The sequence below is a fragment of the Schistocerca gregaria genome, chromosome X, assembly GCF_023897955.1.
Source record: "Schistocerca gregaria isolate iqSchGreg1 chromosome X, iqSchGreg1.2, whole genome shotgun sequence".
Lineage (NCBI taxonomy): Eukaryota > Metazoa > Arthropoda > Insecta > Orthoptera > Acrididae > Schistocerca > Schistocerca gregaria.
In genome coordinates, this window is record NC_064931.1 from 622427559 (window position 1) to 622448496 (window position 20938).

Below are 20938 nucleotides of genomic sequence, written 5' to 3' on the forward strand. Positions count from 1 at the left end.
TTCAGTTGATACAGAATGGCTTGAATCCCTCTACGCTTCACGCCAGCAAAAGTAAAATGTAATACTATAAGCGTAACGTAACGTTAGTTTTCAAAAAACGTCTTCCTACATGGATGTTAAGTCATATGGTTTCTGACGGTTGAGTTTCGATATGACCTCTCCGCCGGTATTTAACCCGTATTTCCATGGACACAACAATTATAGATGTAACCCAGGAAAGTAAAGTGTCTGCTTCGTTTATAAGCTAGCAAACTGGCGGTGGATACAGATATATCAGAATACAAAGATTTCAGTTTAGCATTCATTTTGGCGATAGGTCAACTACAGTTGGAATAGCCTTGTCTGAGTGCTGAATGAATTTACAATAATTTCGGATTTTTTTAGATGAATTGTGTAGTTAAATAAATAATGAACAGGAAATGACACACAACAGTAATCAAACAGTTCAACAGAAGAGTAGCCAAGGAATAAAAGATGCTCTGTACACAAAAAGAAAAAAGTTTTTCACATTTTGGAACGGATCCTGTTTAGACGTTTCCTGTATAGAATATAACGCAGATGACTAAAAATTAGTTCATTATTCAGTTATTGTGTGAAGATTCTATACCTCGTAAGAGTATCAGGGTCTGTTCAACTACTGATGGTAAGCAAACTGCCTTCACAGCATTCTACTTCGATTTATGGTTGAGAGGAGGACACGAATGTTAATTCAGTACCCGTACGATCTTAAACGAACTTATGAAAGACTTCGTAAAACCTGCATATTGGTTCATGAATAGAAAACTGGATGCCAGGCATACATAGGTAGACAATCTCCAACTGAACAAATTGGGCTTCTGTGAGGGTATAGGTTGATGCACACGTCGTACAGAACAAACCGAAGTAATGATAGATCTTTCGACATACTTTCACTAAATGGATGTTTATAAGCATTGACGTACCTATAAAGACAGTCCTAAGCTTCACACGCAGAAGTTCCACAAACAACGCACAGTATCCGGAGTCGAGTCTTGGGTGTCGGTGTTTCCACAAAATCAGCAAAGCGAAATTTCTTATGGAAACATTTTGGAACTGACACGACACAGCTGATCTCAGTTTTCGTTGTGTGGCTTTGTATGATATCTGACGTCACAACAGTTCGTTCTCTTGATTCGCTGTAGGGGGTACTGCAACGTGCTCGCACTATGACGTCACAGAGAGAGCATTTATAAGGAGAGGAAGAGGGCGCTGCGCACTATTTGATCGTTGTCCGCCATAGTGTGTGGTAAGGTCAGTGCAGAAATGGAGCCTTTCTACTCGCTGTTGTCTGTGATGGGCCTGGCGGTCACGTGTCCGTCCATCTCTTGTTTCAACTTTGATATCATCGGCAGCCTCCCACTAGAAATCGCGATAACCATCTTAAGGTAAGTTTTTTTATAATTGACGAATGTAGTGTGACTGTCAGTGCACAATGTATCAAGACAGTTGCTGGAAGTATTCTCGTTCGTGTAATGTTTTAAGTTATTCGCTGGGATTCCTAATTACTTTTATAAAAGGCGTTTTCCTCAGTAGCAGTTGTTTCGAAACTGTGATCAAAACGCGCAAATTGAAAGCAGCAACGATCTTTTGATCGAGTTTTCTAGAAATAATAAGCAAATGTTGTTCGACATAACTGATTTAGTGCTGACGGTATGCAGTTAACCCTTGCTGCTTGATGAATCAGAAGATTTACAGGGCGAAAATACCCGCTCGAAAATCTAATTACATTTGGAGAAATTGTAGTTGACAAACAAGAGTTAAAATTGCTCAAGTCGTCAATGGTCACTTAGTACTGATTAGGAACGAGTGGTGGTAGTTTTATTATTGAAGTTTCGGATCTAACTACTGAATAGTTAGGTACATAAGCATAGAACCGCGTTCTGTACTGTATAAAGTACTTCGAAAAAACGTAGAAAGGAGAAAACAGTTATGATCTAACAAGCCGCCTTTGTTTGAGATGTCACGTGGTTTTACCTTCACCTTGGATATGTGCGTATAATTCTCCTCACAAGGAAAAGAGCTCACACTTTTTTTAAATTGATACTGTGTTACGAAGACTCTTGGACCTAGTAGTGCCATGAAGTTGGTAATTGTTTGATCATCATAGTCACTTACGTGGATTGTGTACCGTAGTTGTGCTGATTGCAACCATTAGTGTTGTTAGTAGCATTTTCGACGTTCGCGGTGTTTAAGAAATGGAGTAGACAGTAGAAATCCCTTATTAATATAAAACTGATACCTACTGGATGTAAGGTGTAGTTCTTTGTACGTGAAATTGCCTTCATGAGCATGTAATTGTAATCATGCCATCTGTTTACCCATAAACACTGCATTCGTGTTGTTTTAAGCTGTTGATATTTCAATTAATGTTTTTTTATCTGTATGCAATTACTTCTGCGATGTTTTTGTTTGTCACCGTTATTGGTGAGCTTAATACTACCGTAGCCTAAGCTGAACTGTTTTCCCCAATGTATAAGATATCCGTACTTGTTTACATGTGAGTCACGAAACGAGTGGAGGTATTTAAATGTATTTCAAGAATTCGTCATATCTATGGGCCGCCGTTAAGCTATGAACTGCGCTAACTTTTGCAAAAATGGTTTATGCGTGTTTAGATTTTCAAGTGACACAGTACGAAATTGCCAGATTGACAACAGGGGACCAGGACTTCGCGTTCAATTGTGTGTTGTAAATACATGTTAATGAAAGTAGTTATAAACAAGAGGCCAACCGTATAAAATTGCGTTTCTTTCCCCTGTCGAAAACTTTACTTAATCAAAACTGGTAGATTTGAGATTTTTTTTGCATGTGACAAGGTGGAGAGGAATATTTGTGATGTATTGATACGTCGTTCTCATAAACATACACACTCGAACCGAATAATAGTTAATCCTGATTCTTATATAGACGTAATATCAAATGTTCTATAAGGAAAATTTTAAAAATTTGCGTGAGTAGGTTAACCACACACAATGTGAAAATTGTCCAGTAATGTGCGACGGGAAAACCTGGAGGATGATTCAGCCTGTTAAGCAGGAGGTCTAGATGTGGTTGGTTGGTTGGTTTCATGTCCCATGTTCGAGGATATAGTGTGCCTCTTTCTCCGTTATTGTTAACTTAACAGCAATTCTGTGTGTTCATTCATCTTCATACGTATGTAGTATGAGAGACTGTGTTGCTTAATGTTTCAAAAGTGGTTTTAAGTAATGTTAGTGTGTCAGTAATCGTGAGGGTTTCCGTCTGGTTGGATTGTTACTGTATTGTGCCTATGCTGGTTTTGAGATGTTGTTCTGTCGGTATTTTTTATCCACAGATTAGTTTTCGGTTTTCTAGCAGTTAGTTCTGTGTTATGTTGATGAATGACCGTGTAATTCGTCTTTCGGGGTTTACGTGTCTGACTACGATTGTGTATGGAGAATTTGGGACTATTGCTTAGAGATGTTTTCCTATGGATGTGTTGCTTTTGCTAGGTAGGTATGTTCAAAGTTCACTACTTATTTTGTGCAGGTGACAGTTGGGGGAAAGGGCGTGCGGCTGAAAAGTTATTCTCGAGACTGAGTTGGCCTTTGGGAAGATTAAACCTGGGATGGTTCGATGTGTTTTGGGAACGTGTTTGTGAGGTCTGTTGTTTGAGGGGTTGGGTGTTGAAAAGTGGTAGGAAGGTGGGTTGGCGAACGAAACAGGTTTTTCTTGGGTTAGTTGAACATGCTGAGGATGGGTCTACTATTGTTTCTCATTGTCATCTTCAAGAGATTTACGGGTTTTGGGGTTTATTAGGGGCTCATAGCTAAAAGACAATTATCAAACAGGAGCACGAACAAATAAATTATATTGATATTGGGGGGAGGGGGGTTGGCGGCAACAAATACCAAATACGTTATGGGACGTGGTGCTTGCCAAGTAATTATTGTCCGTTCGAGAGTTTCTTACACTTTATTGGGGGGGGGGGGGGGGGGGGGGGAACTTACAGGCTTAAGATTGTAAGATGGGTGTGTTGGTTGGAATGAGATGGGGAATACTTAATTTGGTTAGTTATGTTGTCAGAGTTGTTGGTGTTCTGTAGGTGTTCGTGAGGGATGGGGAAGGTTGAGAGGTACAGGTGGCGCAGATTTTTAATCTTTTGATTTAGGCTGGTAAGTACGTTTAGTTTTTTAGATGTAACAGTATGTGGCTTGCGTGTTTTACACTTAATTGTGATACTTGTATATTTGAATTGTCATTGCACTTTCATATGCATTTGTGAGTTGTGATATCAGTCGAAGGTAACGAAGATTGTGATTCGTGGATATCGTGCAGTTTGTTCCATGCATTTCGGTCCTATATAATTACGATAGTAACTAAGTGAGCGAGTTTCTTGGTACTGCGAACATCGTTTGAAGATAGTAATCTACTTTTGAAAATGTTCTGCAGTTTTTAAGGCAAAGTATATGGTTTGCATATCATAAACTGCGTGTAGGCGTTTTGTCATTGAGCGGTTTCCTTTTTCCTTCCAGAGCCTTGTCGGTTGCCTAACTTGTGGGAATAGATGACAAGTTGGTGAGTCTTATTCTGGAAAGCTTGAATCTTATTCTATAGCTTGCCGTTGGTTTTTGGATTTATAGTGCTAATGTTTCTGGTAAGATTCGGGGGACTTTCACGAAAGTTTTGGGAAGTGGGTTGCTGCCTCAATGACAAGACAATACGTAAGTAAGTGTACGTCAAGGACGTGTTACATTCTGCTGCGTGGGCCGCTTATCGGAGTTAGAAGAATTAAATTATGTGTATTCTGCTGTTTATCATCGCTTGCGGTTCAAAAATTTATAAAAGTGGAGCACGTACCACAATACTGTGGGCCAACTTCACAAAGCGCCAGCCACACGAAGCCATTGCGGCGTTTCGCAGATGTTGCGTCTCCTGTATATGTGCTTTGTGAGGAATCTTAGTTTTTTTAGCTAGTTTATGGAAATAGGTGCATTGTGATATTTGAGGGGCTGTTGTAGTAGTACTAGTAATGTCCTCTACCAAAGAAATACAAATATTACGCTCCCATCGCTAGGTTTTGCAACTCTGATATCAAATATCTCAAGATAAACGGTTGCATTTGCTATCACGCTCCACCGAAACTATCACGTTTAGGAGTAACATATTGAATTAGTCTTGTGCTTCGTGAAAACGCGATATTAAGGTTGTCTTATCACTGCAACATGCACAAAGCAATTGCTGCGATATTTTGTGTAGATAGAGGCAGAGGTTGATTTTTAATTGTTTTGATTAATATTACTTTCGTTAGCGCGACACATTTTATACCGATTTTGGTTTATTACTATTTAAACTTGTGCAGCTTTTAGCCTCTGTTCGGTACTGGCTGCAAAGAAGTGACTGTAAACGTTACGTATCTTGGGGTATACTGTTCAAATTAAAGGTTTGTCGACTTATCGTCCTTGTTTCATGCCCCTGAATACCATTATTTAGTGATGTGGCTGCATCAGTTAGTATCAGAAGCTTATTTCCACTCATCATTCACACTGCATTTAAAAGATGAAGTACTGCAACAAAAGATTTAGTCTAAATTAAATATGCTCTAAACTTTCGCAAAGGTGGTCAGTTGTGTGCCTCTGATTAGAAAAGTCATTCTTCATGTAAGATTTTTTCCAGTATTTTGTGTAATGTGGGCGTATCTGGAACACTGTAATGGAGCCTCGAAATTCCATGGTATCCTTGTGAGTGTGGACTTGTCCATCCCAATCTTTCTATGCTACGTCAACTGCAATTCACAGCGTAAAACACGCATTGACCAAGAATTTCAATAATTTTCAATGATTTGCCTCACAGAGAAATTACAGCTGAAGAATGTTTCCCGTGTTGTATTTCAAAAATGGTTTTGCAATAGTCGTTATATAGGATGTTTACCTTTACAAAGCTCGAACGTACATCAGTGGAGTAGATACACTTGTGTTATTTGTTACTGAACCATTGAAAAGTAAATTAAAGTTCATTTCATGGTTTATTTGTGGTTGACTGAGTTAGCATTTAACTGTTCGCAATTCATGGCACACCAGCTGAAAGTGGCCACCTGCAAATTTTTCTATGATTTGCCATGAATATAATGAGAGTTGTTACACTACGAGAGCGTCAATTTCATCCTACAATTTGGTGTTACCAGGATTGTATTTTGTTGGAAACCTTTTGGGCAGATAAATATTTTGCGTCTTACTTATTCATCCTCACGCAGTATAAGGTACTTTTAATGCGCAATCAGTGGGGTACAATTCGGAATTTTTCTGTTACCTCTTCTCCAGACTGCAATAAACTGTACATGTAGATTTAAAGCTATTTCAATATCAGATGCTATATCAGAGGTACTGCAATTGTGTGGTTAAGTCAACTGCAAGGTAGATATTTTTCAATGCGCGACAGCTCCCATTGATAAGCTTTTAGGCGGGTGATGGTTGTTACATAACCAGCAAGAAAAACCTTTAGTCTTTCGGTCATGTGAGTTCCGTGAAGCTGAATGGAATGAAAATTGTGCGTAGTTGCTGCAGAGCTCCAGTTGCAATTGTTACCTGTAAAAAAATTAAAAAATAAAAAAAGGTTGATAGCCTCGTCGCCTTATAAGGCAGACACTGCAACCATTTAGTGTATTGGGTGAGATGTTCCCAGATGTTTGCAAGACATTGTTAATGGATTTAGAACGTATTGCTGTTTCGCTCACAACCTCATTCCCTATATTGTACGCAGTCCGAAATCTCTCAAAGGGCCTTGCTTGTTATAGAAGATTTTTTTTCCAAACTGTGTAGCAACTATATCGAAGTAGATCGTTTCCCATGTGTTTAATTTAGATTGCGTTATATTTCTCGTAGTGAGTATTTTATAGTATATGCTGGGTCGAAGAAAACCATACAAATATTAAAATGCTACGAAATATTATGTGACTCAATAGTGGAGTAGCATTCTATCGGCAAATGGTTCAAATGGCTCTGAGCACTATGGGACTTTAACTTCTAAGGTCATCACTCACTTAGAACTACTTAAACCTAACTAACCTAAGGACATCACACACACCCATGTCCGAGGCAGGTTTCGAACCAGTGACCGTAGCGGTTGCGCGGTTCCAGACTGTAGCGCCTAGAACCTTTCGGCCACCCCGGCGGGCTCTATCGGCAAGCTGATCGTATGTATTGAATAAATAATAAGCCACAAAAACTAATGAATTTGATCGCGCAATGTGGTCACACTCAGGGATGATAGAATTTAGCTAATCTGTATTTTAAATACACCAAGTAATTAGTTTCATAATCTTATTTAAGTTTAAATGCCGCTACAAAGCTCCCAGTTTATAGACGAACTCAGAGACCAATTTCGTGACACCTTACACACGTGCTGACCGACTGCACTCCGCGATTACAGCTCCGTCCTGTTGTTGTTGCTTGTTTATCATAAATTCATTGTGTATGTTCTACGAGATCCAGCTTGGTTTCACACAGAAACAAAAGAGAAGATTTGCCTAGGCTGTTTTAAAGGTACTAAGCCTAAATAGAAAGTTGTGGACAAGGATGTGAAAGTAATTCACCCAAGTTCTGTTACTTACGCAGTTGGGATCAGATGATTTTCATAATTATCTAAGAATGAATGAATCGTCCATTTCCAGGTGGCTGGAAATCATCAAATTCAGTGCTGTTGTATCTCCGCAGTTATTAACTAAAATGATTTCTGAAACATGGAATGTAACTTATAGACGAATAATTAATGTATGTAGGCAGTATAAAAAATCACCCATAAGAATAGGAAACTCGTTTTAAATTCGAACAAGAGTAGCTATACATGGTGGTGGCCATACAGCATAGACGTAAGAAATGAAGCACCTTATTAAAAATAAAAAAAATGTCCCACACTTCGCTCTTCATAGCATAAGGCTTAGATGTTGGTTTTACTGTTTTAATACTTATAACGTGAAAGCAGTTATATTGTACGACTTAAAGTCCATTGAATATCGGTACGTCAGATTTTATACTTTATTTCCTACAAGTATCGGAAATGAAAACAGAATTAGAGGAGGTCGACGGACTTTTGTTCTGTGTGCCACAAAAACCATTCTGGAGTCGTTAAAAAATGAAACAAAGTGCTCCATTTCTTGCTTCAGTATTGCTATACTCCTCGAACGAAGTGTTCCACAACTGTTGCACAGATTAAAATTTCTCCAGGAACACTGTCTTCTAGATTTCATCCATCTCGCACTTTGTTGTGTATGTTATAACTACATTTAATCCCAAGAGCACAGACGAAAGATGAACTTTTGTCGGGAGATTGCACAATTAGTTGGGTGGAGTGGTCTCGGTGTCGGCTGTTGTGTGGTCCTACAACCCCGACATCCCGACCAGGCAATTACGTCGCCCAGTCAAAACGCCTGCAAACGTCCAATATGTCGGTTTGTTGGTGCTTGTCTAGGGCCCGTTAGTAGCTTAGGTTTCATCGCACTGTATTTGCTTCTTCGATCTTTCTCTGTATGCATCGATGTTTTCACTCTTGCCGTGTGATGGTATGCTAAAGGAGTGTATTTTGTGTTGCAGGCAGCTGGACGGAGAGGCGCTGTGGGCGGCGAGCCGCGTGAGTCGTCGCTGGAGCCGGCTGTGCAGGGCGGACGCTGTGCTGCAGCGGAGGCTGCGCCAGCAAGAGGCGCTGCGCCGGCGGCGGGCAGAGGCGCGCGTCTGGGCCGTCCAAGTCGCTGCCGTGCCAGCCGCCAGGAATCTGCGGACCGCGCTGAAGGCGCGTAACATCAGGCAGCCGCTTCACCACGTCCCCGCAGGTGAGTCGCTCGATATGCTACTCGGCAATAAAGTTTTTAACTCTTACTTTGGTAGGGTTTACATCTTAAGTGTAGCCATTTCCAGCGGATGAAAAGTTTTCCATATGCATTAGACTGTTACTGTGAAGTGGCTCAGCCGGACCCGTTTCACGAATGCTAGACGTACTTCACGTGTTAGCGGCCTTACTGTGTTAGTATCATTTTACAAAGCATTGAGTCTTAAAAAATAGCCTCTGGAAAAGCGATGAGCTGCCCTGTTAATTTATTCACCTTAGCAAACCCCGCTGAATTTCTAATTGCCCTACAATCAACTGAGACTTGATGGATGCAATGACGGGTTTGTATTAATTGTTGCTCCAGAATGTCAAGATTCAGTCGAGCGGTATGTAGCGTTATCAACGTAACCCTGTAGATAGCAGTCGTAGAAAGCAGAGAAGATCCATCATAGGCAGGAACGAGTTTAAGGCCGGCATGTCACGCGGGAATGGTCGGTAATTTGGCCTTGTAAATATAACTGGCACACGCCACATGATGTCAGGCCACAGTTCACGCAGACGAATCTTGATATATTTGTTGCCTGGGTCTGTGTAAGTATAGGATACTTACGAAGCCGATCCTGTTGTAGAACTGACAAAGGTATTTGATTTTGTAGTTCACCTTGCGATTCTGATTAATTCTTTTACTTCAGCCAATGTAGACTGGAAAATGATGCGCAGTCCTCTTCCTGTATTACCTTTCTGTGTAATTTTGTGTGCTTGAATTTACTTTCAAAGTCGAAATTCGTCTTTAGAGGAGCCACCACGCATTCTTCACCAAACTATTAGTGTTGCATATTGTTTTACTAATTTGATTACATACATTGTTAGTCTGCAGATGAGCCCGTGAGTTATAATTTTCATATATTTTAAGAGTAGTTTTTGTCTGTAACAGAATATGTTTTCCCTGATTACCATGACTGAAATAAATGAATTATTCACAATCATAAAGTAAACTGCAAAATACAAGTACCTATGCCTATACTACAAGAGGATCTCTTTTAGAGAGGTTATATACTTACAGTCCCAGGCGGCAAGTGCCCGCAGATGTGTCAATGACCGCTCCGATTTCACGTGGGGGGGGGGGGGGGGAGGCAAGTTACCATTAAAAAGCTAAATGTCACAGACTGGACAAAAGCAGTAATCACACCAATCTTTAAACATGGAAACAGAAAAGACTGTAACAACTACAGAGGTATTTCTTTAATCAGCATTGTGGGTAAAATCTTCTCAGGTATTGTTGAAAGGAAAGTGAGAGTATTAGTTGAGGACCAGTTGGATGAAAATCAGTTTGGGTTTAGGCCTCTTAGAGGTTGTCAGGACCAGATCTTTAGCTTACGGCAAATAATGGAGAAGTGTTATGAGTGGAACAGGGAACTGTATCTATGCTTTATAGATCTAGAAAATTCATATGACCGGGTTCCTAGGAGGAAGTTATTGTTTGTTCTACGACATTATGGAATAGCAGGCAAACTTTTGCAAGAAATTAAAGGTCTTTACATGGATAGTCAGGCAGCAGTTCGAGTTGACGGTAAATTGAGTTCATGGTTCAGAGTAGTTTTAGGGGTAAGACAAGGCTGCAACCTGTCTCCACTGTTGTTAATATTATTTATGGATAAAAAACAATAGACTTGCTGGATGAGATCAAGATATGTGAACATAAAATAAGCAGTCTTGCATATGCGGATGACTTAGTTGTGATGACAGATTCGATTGAAAGTTTGCAAAGTAATATTTCAAAGCTAGATCAGATATGTAAGGACTAAGGTATGAAGATTAGCATCTCCAAAACGAAAGTAATGTCAGTGGGAAAGAAATGTAAACGTATTGAGTGCCAAATAGGAGGAACAAAGTTAGAAAGGGTGGACAGTTTCAAGTACTTAGGATACATATTCTCACAGGATGGCAACATAGTGAAAGAACTAGAAGCTAGGTGTAGCAAAGCTAATGCAGTGAGCGCTCAGCTACGATCTACTCTCTTCTGCAAGAAGGAAGTCAGTACCAAGACTAAGTTATCTATGCACCGTTCAATCTTTCGACCAACTTTGTTGTATGGGAGCGAAAGCTGGGTGGATTCAGGTTATCTTATGAACAAGGTTGAGGTTACGGATATGAAAGTAGCTAGGGTGATTGCAGGTACCAGTAGATGGGAACAACGGCAGGAGGGTGTCCACAATGAGGAAATCAAAGAAAAACTGGGAATGAACTCTATAGATGTAGCAGTCAGAATGAACAGGCTTAGATGGTGGAGACATGTTACACGCATGGTAGAAGCAAAGTTACCCAAGAGACTCATGGGTTCAGCAGTAGAGGATAGGAGGAGTCGGGGCAGACCAAGGAGAAGGTACCTGGATTCGGTTAAGAATGATTTTGAAGTAATAGGTTTAACATCAGAAGAGGCACCAATGTTAGCACTGAATAGGGGATCATGGAGGAATTTTATAAGGGGGCTATCCTTCAGACTGAACGCTGAAAGGCATAATCAGTCTTAAATGATGATTGTGAATCACACCCGCGTGATGTAGCAGCAATGCCCTCTTCACTGCCAGTGATTGATCCTTGCCGCTTTCTTTGACTCTCATTTACAAAGTTAAGTTCTTAACGCTAACCACACATGACTACCATTATTGACGTACATTTGACAAACTCTAATTTTCACATCCATTCACTACACAGGCAATAGGACAAATTAGAACTGAAGGGGCTTTGCATAGGTAAATAGATGAATAAATCTGGCAGTCACCCTTTCAGAGGCGTATGTGCACTAATCTTATCATTAACTGTCAACCTGTAGGACGAGACTCCCCCCCCCCCCCCCCCAGTTACTTAACATTGCCACTAAACACCGTTCGGAACACTTCATGTCGGCTGTTCCGTTTCAAATTACTGCCAACTTCAGCAACCTCAGTGTTGTGACACTGTAACAACCTGATGACGTGGTGGTGGCTGTGAGAGTGGATTATAAATTGACAGTAACTTTTCCCATATCGAACTGTGTTACGCAGTACGAGGTATGATCAGAAATGCTTAATAAATGTGTAATTTCTCTTTTATTGTGTTAAATGGCAACAGCCTTAATATATCCCTTGGTAAAAATAAGAATCGCATTTGAAAAGGACTCTGTTCAAATGGCTCTGAGCACTATGAGACTTAAATTCTGAGGTCGTGAGTCCCCTATAACTTAGAACTACTCAAAGCTAGCTAACCTAAGCACATAACACACACTCATGCCGGTGGGAGGATTCGAGCCTGCGACGTAGCGGTCACGCAGTTCCAGACTGTAGCGCCTAGAACCGCTCGGCCATCTTGGCCGGTGACTCTCTCTGTAATGAACATTCATGAATCCGTTACTTAAGTGTCCAAATTTATATCACAGTATCTGATCGGAGCGATGCATGCACCTCCATCAGTTGAGTTTTCAATGCTAGAAGACAAACTGTAAATTATGCCCCCCCGTACATCCTTTAACTTAGCAGTGGCTGCGCGACTCACCCCTCTGCCCCTGAGGTAAGTGACCAACTACACTCAGGCGGCTTCCTGATTGAACCCTGTTGCAAACGCGGCGTGGCTCGATGACCGCGAGAAAGCAGCCGTCACTAGCATCAGAGTCTTCCTACGTGAGCGCTCATGCTCGGGCATCGTGCGACGCGTGATGTCACAAAGCGGGCGTGATCAGCTGTTTTGATTATTCGCACAAAATGGAAGCGCGGTTTGTTTCAGTTCACAGCTTCTGAAATGTTGATCAGTGCTGTTCAACGGCGTTGGATATTGTGGGACAAGGGAAATAACATTTTCATGTCGTACCGTGAATAAGAAGTTGGCACAATTATTGGTTCTATAAGTACATGGAGCAAATTTATAAAACATTATTGGTATAGGCTTTTGTTCAAAGTACAGTTTAAGATGGTTCCTCGTTTGCACGGTTGCTTCCGAGTGAAGCATTTTTTCTCTTGTGAATTGAGTTGTGCTGTTTTTCGTGTGGTTCGTCCTTGAAGAATGCAACCTCGACTTCAGTTATTGATTAGAGCTCATGGATAATGTTTTTAATATAATTCTTCCATTTATAGTACGCACTGCGTTTTCTAAACGGGTTGCGTTAGGATTTTGCAAAATTCTGAATTTAGATGTCATGGCACCAACAGAACATTAGATTACCATTTTTGTCCGGTAGTTATAAGTATGTGTAATATCACCCATAGTCACTGTTCTAACTGGAAGTGGCCTCATTAAATATTCCTTTACAGGAAGCACTGTTTTCACTAGGAAAACAGACTGACACTTGATGGTGGATCTTGGCAGAAAATCATGTATTTTTAATCTTTTTTCTGCTGCAGCGTGTGTTGATGGCCGTTGATAAAAAACATCTGCGTCGGTTTCTTTGCAGTATGAGCCTGTATTCACAACAGGAAATGTATAACTAGCGTCCGTGACAGTAAATACTTTGTAAAATTAAGAGAAGGAACCAGATTTACTGTTTTTTCAATGCTAACGTTTTTCCCATCAGTACTTACAGGACAGGTAGGGAATTGTCATCTGTTCCAAAAACATTGCTCTATGTTTCGATGCCATCTTTATTGGCTCGGGCATATGTTAAAGCACAACGTTGTCCATGTAATATTACAAACATCTAAAACGACTGTTGAAATATCTGGTTTTGTAAATCTGTAAAAAAAAAAGAGGTGGTAGAACTGTATTAGTTCATACAGTTGCAGAACAAATTTTATGGCGTCCACAATGCAATCAAAAGTTGTTCGAGCGTCCTCCTTGAAAGAGGAAAAATTACCTTCCAATTCATACAACTGGTGACATTCTCCATAAATATACCTTCCAAAATATGTTAGTTCCAATCCTTTATCATAGAAAATGCTTCTTCAGTATGCCATACTAAAGGTACGAGTTTTTTTATGAGAATGTATATCACCCATCACCCATATAAAATGAATGTAGTGTGCCGATTTGGGGGGAGGGGGGGTCATGCGGATGGAAGAACAACTCGTTTGCTTCCTGACTGATGTGCAGTGGGCCAATCAGTCAGGGGGCTCAAATAAAATACTTACTCTTACTTCTGTATTCTCCCTACTGTAGTGAGATATTGCATTTGTTCCAGCAGTAAAAAAAATTCGCTAAATTTACTATCTACCATTGTATCACCTAAAGTGAACCGAACACACAATAGCCAGGGACCACATTTTTCACTGTAAATTTCTCAACCTTTATGCAGTAGCTTGCTTAGAAATAAATACGATAAATATTGAAAAGCTAAACACTTCGCCGTCAAGCCTTGATGTGATAATATGAGACAAAAAAATACTGATATTTGTGTGCCAATTAGTTTCCTCGGAATGACATGAGAAGTGTTACATGGCGAAAAACGCGCAACACTGGAATAAGAGGTTTTTAATTATTTGAAAGGAAAAGGAGAGTACAGAATTGGACTGAGAGTAAATGTAAAAAAAAGACGATAGTAACAAGAAGTAGCAGAAATGATAATACAGGGGACTTAACAGCAGAAGTGGTGGTGACGAAGTAGATGAAGTTACGGAATTCTGCTACTCAGGCAGCAAAATAATCCATGACGAACAGAACAAGGACATAAAAGCAGACCAGCACTGGCGAAAAGAGCATTCCTTGGCCAGGAGAAGGTTGCTAGTGTCAAACATAGGTCGTCCTTTGATGCAGAATTTCTTAGGATGTACGTTTGGAGCATATTGTATGGTGGTGAATCGTGGACTATGGGCAAATCGGAACATTAGAGATTCAAAGCATTAGAGATGTGATGTTACACAATGTTACTCAAAATTTTGGTGAATGATAAGGTAAGGAATGCGGAGGTTCTCTGCGGAACCTGCGAGCAAAGGACTGCATGCAAAATACTGACGAGGAGGAATAGAATGATAGGACATCTAGAACATCAGGGAATAATATCTATGTTACTGAAGGAACCGTAGATGGTAAAGCGTATAGAGGAAGACAGTGGAATACCTGCAACAAATAATTGAGGACGTAGGCTGTAGGTACTACTCAGAGAGGCTATGATGGGCCGTGAGGGGGAGATAGATTTCGTAGCAGGCCACATCAGACCAGTCGGATGATTGGTTCAAACAAATACCATTTTGTCCCGCCAGCCCATGCATTTTGTTTTTACTGTTGACTGAAGTAGCAAATATTGTCGATATCAATGTAATGAAGTCAGGAATAGCTGTATCTCAGCAGAATCTGCCAGTTTCCAGATTTCGCGTTTTTTTTGTGACACTGAAATTTTTATCCGCCATACCATCACGGGTGCTGAATTTTCTTGCTATCAGGTGGTGGTGGTGATCATCGTCATCGCATTACTGAACACAAAATTCTGATTCTAATCAATATCAGCTTGTGTGGGAAATTCCTTTTCATTTCTGATTTTTTTAAACTTACTGTACCTGTTAAAAAATTGTTGTGGTAACGCGCTCCATGCTTGAAGTGTGTCCCTGGCAGTTCCTTTTACTCTTTGACCATATCTGGTGGCAGAATGCTGATACACAAGTGGTGTTTCCTACTTTTGAATCTTCATTGCCCAAAATATACAAAAAATGGGACTGGCATCGTTTTTTTTATATCTGGGTGGTCTGCATTTCCTTCTCTGAATGTGTGTTAGGGGGGGATCATTTACGTTTTACGTTGTCACAGAACCTATCTGAACTTAGAAGTATTGAAAACTCATTGATTTTATTACTGTCTGGTAACGGATAGTGGAGATTCTATTTCCGTGTTTAGTGAAAGTACATGCTGTTGTAAAATAAACCATTTGTGATGAATGAAGGTTGTTTCTTTTTAGTATACCGGCCGCGGTGGCCGTGTGGTTCTGAGTGCTTCAGTCCGGAACCGCCCGGTGCTATGGTCGCAGGTTCGAATCCTGCCTCGGGCATGGACGTGTATGATGTCCTTAGGTTAGTTAGGTTTGAGTAGTTCTAAGTTATAGGGGATTGATGACCTCTGATGTTAAGTCCCATAGCGCTCAGAGCCATTAGAACCATTTTATTACGCTGTTTCCTGCAAATGTTAATAAATCAACTGTATAATGTGTTGTAGCATGTTCATCGAGCTTTGTAAGTCCCCGGTGTCGGTTTTCCAGAACGATTGTGATAGTGGCATAATTCCCATGTTACAGGTCGACCGCAGCCGTATGCAGCTCCTGCGAGCGCGCAGAAGATGAAGACGCAGAAGAAACCGAGACGGTTGCCACCACCTGGTGCTCAGGGTGCGTCCCTGGTGTCTCGAGGCTGCTCCACTACTTCTGCCAACAGACCGTTGCGAATTTGAAAACTGTATTTTACGTCAATAAACTACTTAAAATCCACACATTGTGTTTTCTTTGCTGTCCAAGACACAAGATTAATGACTTACTTTTTAAAATTATGAAAATTATTTTTTAATTCAAATTGATTTACGAATACCGTTCAGTTGTAAGAAATTTCGCTTCAAAGGCTATGTACAGGAATACACACAATTATGTCCCATAAGATTTCACACACATTTGAGGAATACACAACTAAGGGATAATCACTTCTACTGCACTTTCTACACGAGGAGGGCTACAAACGGTAGTACTGAGCTTACATCGAAAGGATAAGTATTATTTAACCATGTTCACAAATCGATACTTAAAGAAAAACATAACTTGAGTAAAAATTACCTAAAATCTAGCAAGAAAAAAAGTTCAACACGTTGAGTGCTTCAAGCTTAATTGTGAATGTTTCAACGCCAGGCAAAGCACCACGTTGTTCATCTCTGTTGTGATCGGCAGCAGCCACAAGGCTGTCAACTAGTTAAGCGAAAAGTAAAACAAATGTTACGCCGGTATTCTGGAATATGGCCACTTAATCAAAAGTACTTGTCCTTTGTTTTCAGGGAATGATATGTTATTAACGGTGACATGTATAACTGCTCTAGGTAGTTCTGTTCATTTCAGTCAGTTACAATACCAATAATAATTTTTCTTTAACCACTTTAAGTAGACTGCCATCATTAACAGGAAAAACGTTTGCGTATTCGGTTAACCGTTTACTGCTAGTTACCTGACAATACTGTCAGTGATACTGCATAATTAATAATTTCCATTTATCTCGATAGTTCAATGTGATTCAGTAAATATTTATTAAAAAAATAAGGATGCGGATGATTCGACTTAAAGAAGAAAGTACTTCGTATATTCCTCTAAATTTTAGGTTTATAATTTGAAAACAACGAACGAAAAAGTAACATTCACTGTATAGCAGACATACAGGTACGATATTTTTTTTTTTTTAAGTTCGTATCTGTGACGTACAAATTACTCTAGCAGTTTAAAATATCGTGTGCTTTTAAGTTAGCAGACAAATTATCTGAGACGTACATCGTGCGGCACTACTATGTGGCAAGAGAATAGTACCTTCAAGGCGTGTCTGAGAGACTTCATATTTTGCTGGATAAATATCGCAGCAGACACTACCATCGATAAATTCGCAACAGAAATGCCACGGATCAAACACCCAACGCTGCCACGAACAGGAAGTCACGGGTACTATCAGGACGATAAATAAATCAGTACGCGTATGTAATGTACAGGTATTGGTAGAAGTATTTATACTATTTAGTGCACTAGGACTGCCTTATTCTTATTAAACATCAGTATTTATATCGAGCTGACTACCTTGCGGTTGGGGACCGGGTCTAAAAATCAGTCTGCTTACAGGCAGAATGTTCACATCATATACAATCACAGTGCTCCTCACTTAAATATCATGCAGTTGGTTAACAATCAACGATCCCATGACTGGGTGTGCGTTCAAAATTGCTTTAAAAACAGCCATTTTCAGTGTGAATAATAAAAACTCTCCGAAGATCATCAAAGTCAATGGTTATTTCCTCGTTACATTGTTTCTCACCACCTTATATGATAGAATACTTGAATATTGTCAGAAAAATGGGACATACATCACTCCTCCACGAAAACGAGACGCCGAGTCAGCCAGACTAAATCCTCGTAGTCACTCTTCGTCTCTGACACTACGCTCTTCCCCGAGACAAGCTGTGGCCAATGGGAGTTCGTTTTTGTGTAATCAGATACTTTCACCGTTCGAGCAGAGACAAAAAATGTAATAATTTTCGGTATTGTGAAAGTATGACCTCTAAGAATTCCAGAGAAACTTGAAAAAGAGAGATCTTCGTGTGTCTAAAGAACTCTGATAATGATATACCTTCCTTCACATCAAAACCACCTGTTATACAATGTTTTCCATGTAGCGTACGTCATCCGCCACCAGACTGCAAAAAATTGTTTATACACCTCTATATACTGGATTACCTACACACGTAAGGTTTCTGTTTATTGTACACAAACTGACTCCACCGCACACACATTTCGATCGGACGAAAATTATCTTAGTAACGAAAAGCAGCTTCAAATGAAAATAATCAGATCTGAAATATTTGAAATAGCATAAATCATGGGTTTCTTATCGGAACTGTATTTCGACTATCTGACAACAATTTGTTTAGCCAGGTCGCTTCTGTGTGAGCATGCGGAGTCATTTTGTCGTATCAGGACTCTGAAGATTTCAAGTTTCAAATTATTTTCTATATCTCAAAAATCATTTTAAGTTATAAAATTGACAGTTTAATTGTGAACTATTATTATTTTAAAGAGTTTAATTACCCTCGGTCTCGACAAAAAGACAAAAGTGGTTTTCGCCTCTTAATGAATGGGTGACAAGACTACGCAGCAAATCACATAACATTACACAGTGTGAAATACAGACATCAAAGACACAGAAACAGCGAATTAAAGGAATAGAAGAATTATCACCGTAATATATGCAATTGAGGAAGACACCACCATAAGAGCTAAAGATGGAATTATGGTATGTCACCGTTCAGACAGGAGCGACTACAACAAACGTATAACGGGTAAAGTTTCTCAGAGAGACGGTCTAAAATATCACTTCACTACGAGCGAAACCTTTTCACAAGACGTAAAGCAGCTTTTTATTCTTACAACTTCAGGTTTAGGGTCCGATATAAACTCATCCTCTATAAATCGCCGTAGTAGAAGTAAAACCAGCCATCAGTGATGAAATTAACCATGAAACCGATTTCCACTTCAAAAATATGAACGAATATGATAAAACTCTAATATTCCAACCTGTTTGTTCAGTCTGAAGGAATATAAGACATGAAGAAACTACGAGTTACAGTACGTGGTACCGAGCGCAAGACGATTGTCTTATTCACTGCGCCATATCGATGTCGCTGTTGTACCAATCGCCCTGTTTCACTTAGTCGTTGGAACAGTCTTGGAAACACGTGAGATATCTTCTATGTGGATATTAGGCCATGTACAATCTTTCCGCTTGTATGCTGCTTCCATTTGCTTCCTCATACACGAAAAACATTTCTGCAAATTTCGTCACCGAGTACAAATCCATTTCGTTAGGGCTGCTCGACGTTAGTACTTAACTTGTAAATACAGACTGCAGGATACTACAGTAATGGCATTGTGACATTGTACAGGAGGATTGTTCATTTCACTACATATTAAGCCATCTGCATTAAACTGAAACAAAAAATATTCTAGATATGACATTTATAATTAATTTTGCTTTTTTGCATTTTCATACAATAAAGCACAACCGTTTAAATAGTATTTTTTTTTTACATTGTCATACAATTGTTTTACGTTTCAGCATATATTATTACATACACTCTAGGTATCAAAAGGGATACCGAGGGTTTTAATTGTAGGGTGTTTTTACGCCCATTGTTTTTACACATTCACTATCTGAGCAATAACCACTGACATTTCTTGATCATAAACATATGGAAAAGATCAAACTATATACAGGGTGATTCAAAAGTAACTGTATCACTTTGTGGGTACAATCTGTGCATCAAAATAAGGTTGAAATGTTAAATAATATTTTGTCTCAAGTTGCTTTATTTTCAAGTTGTGATGCATAATGCCATTTGTGGTAGGCACTACATCATCGGCCACTATAGGCTTTTGGCGTGTCGTGTTCGCCTGCAATATTGGCCGATGTTGCTTTCTGCATCTCTCTACCCTGCTCGGTCGATTATGGAACGAAATGCCTTTGTTTAGTTGATTTCGGTGTGGTTCATTATAATTTATGGCGCTGTTGTAGTGTAGCGGCACCATACGTACTACGTCCATTTATTGTGTCGGTAGTTCATAGGCTGCAGTCGGTCTGAACGGTGCGATGGCGTACTCAAGCGGTAAATACGCGGATATGCACCTCCTTTACGGCGCAGCAGAAAGCAATGCATGAGCAGCAACACGACGCTATATGGAAATGTTTCCAAACAGAATGAGGCGAAATAAGCGCTGTATCATTGTAAGACATACAGAGGCGAGCGAGTGTACCGGGGCTTACCCCAGTTCGCTACTACCAGCGTCACGCTATAATAAAGGAACTGTGCTGAACATATAAATGATTGTACTATAATATAAGAGTTAGACTAAAAATTCAAATAACTTTTCCAAACTTCGTCAGTTATGCTCTTGTATATTAATGTTAACTTAGTGAGGTCTCAGAATGATCAGATGAATATGTCTTCCAAAATATACAATACTAAGAAAAAATAAGTGGCACTAAGTGACAAAACTAGAAAGCTAAAAATTGCAAATCTGTGTCACCATTAAAACGTACAAGGATCAGCTTGATCAGAGCAATATTTGGGTCAAAATCGGCGTTTTTATGAAAAACTGAAGGTACCAAATATAGACCCAGGAGATGAAAATTTGTATGTAGCCTCAGTTTGATATGAAAACATTAACAATATGACACCAATAAGCTACCATTATTTATTTTCAAGTTATTTCCTAAAAGTCGTATTTGGAACGAAAGAATCCTTATTTGTGATAGATTAAGTATCATTTGTATTTGTAATGGAAAATTCTAATTACAGCCCGCAGTTACAATATTGCAATAGTACAGCTGTACCAAGTTTCGAGAATTTATTGTAAATAGCTACGAGTACAAGGAATCTTAACCTCTTCAGATCCAACCAAAAATTCTCTATTTTTTCAGTTATTTTTTATATAAGTGTGTGTGGCACATGGCTGCCATAA

At 39.7% G+C, this 20938-nt stretch overlaps 1 protein-coding gene across 1 annotated transcript; it reads left to right on the plus strand.

Moving 5' to 3' along the window:
* The first annotated feature begins 1259 nt into the window (after positions 1–1259).
* Positions 1260–16134, plus strand: LOC126298244 (uncharacterized). The gene is made up of 3 exons (XM_049989549.1): positions 1260–1403; positions 8565–8800; positions 15983–16134. The coding sequence occupies exons 1-3, from the start codon at positions 1282–1284 to the stop codon at positions 16132–16134; spliced, it is 510 nt and encodes a 169-aa protein (XP_049845506.1). The 5' UTR covers positions 1260–1281.
* The last annotated feature ends 4804 nt before the right edge of the window (positions 16135–20938 follow it).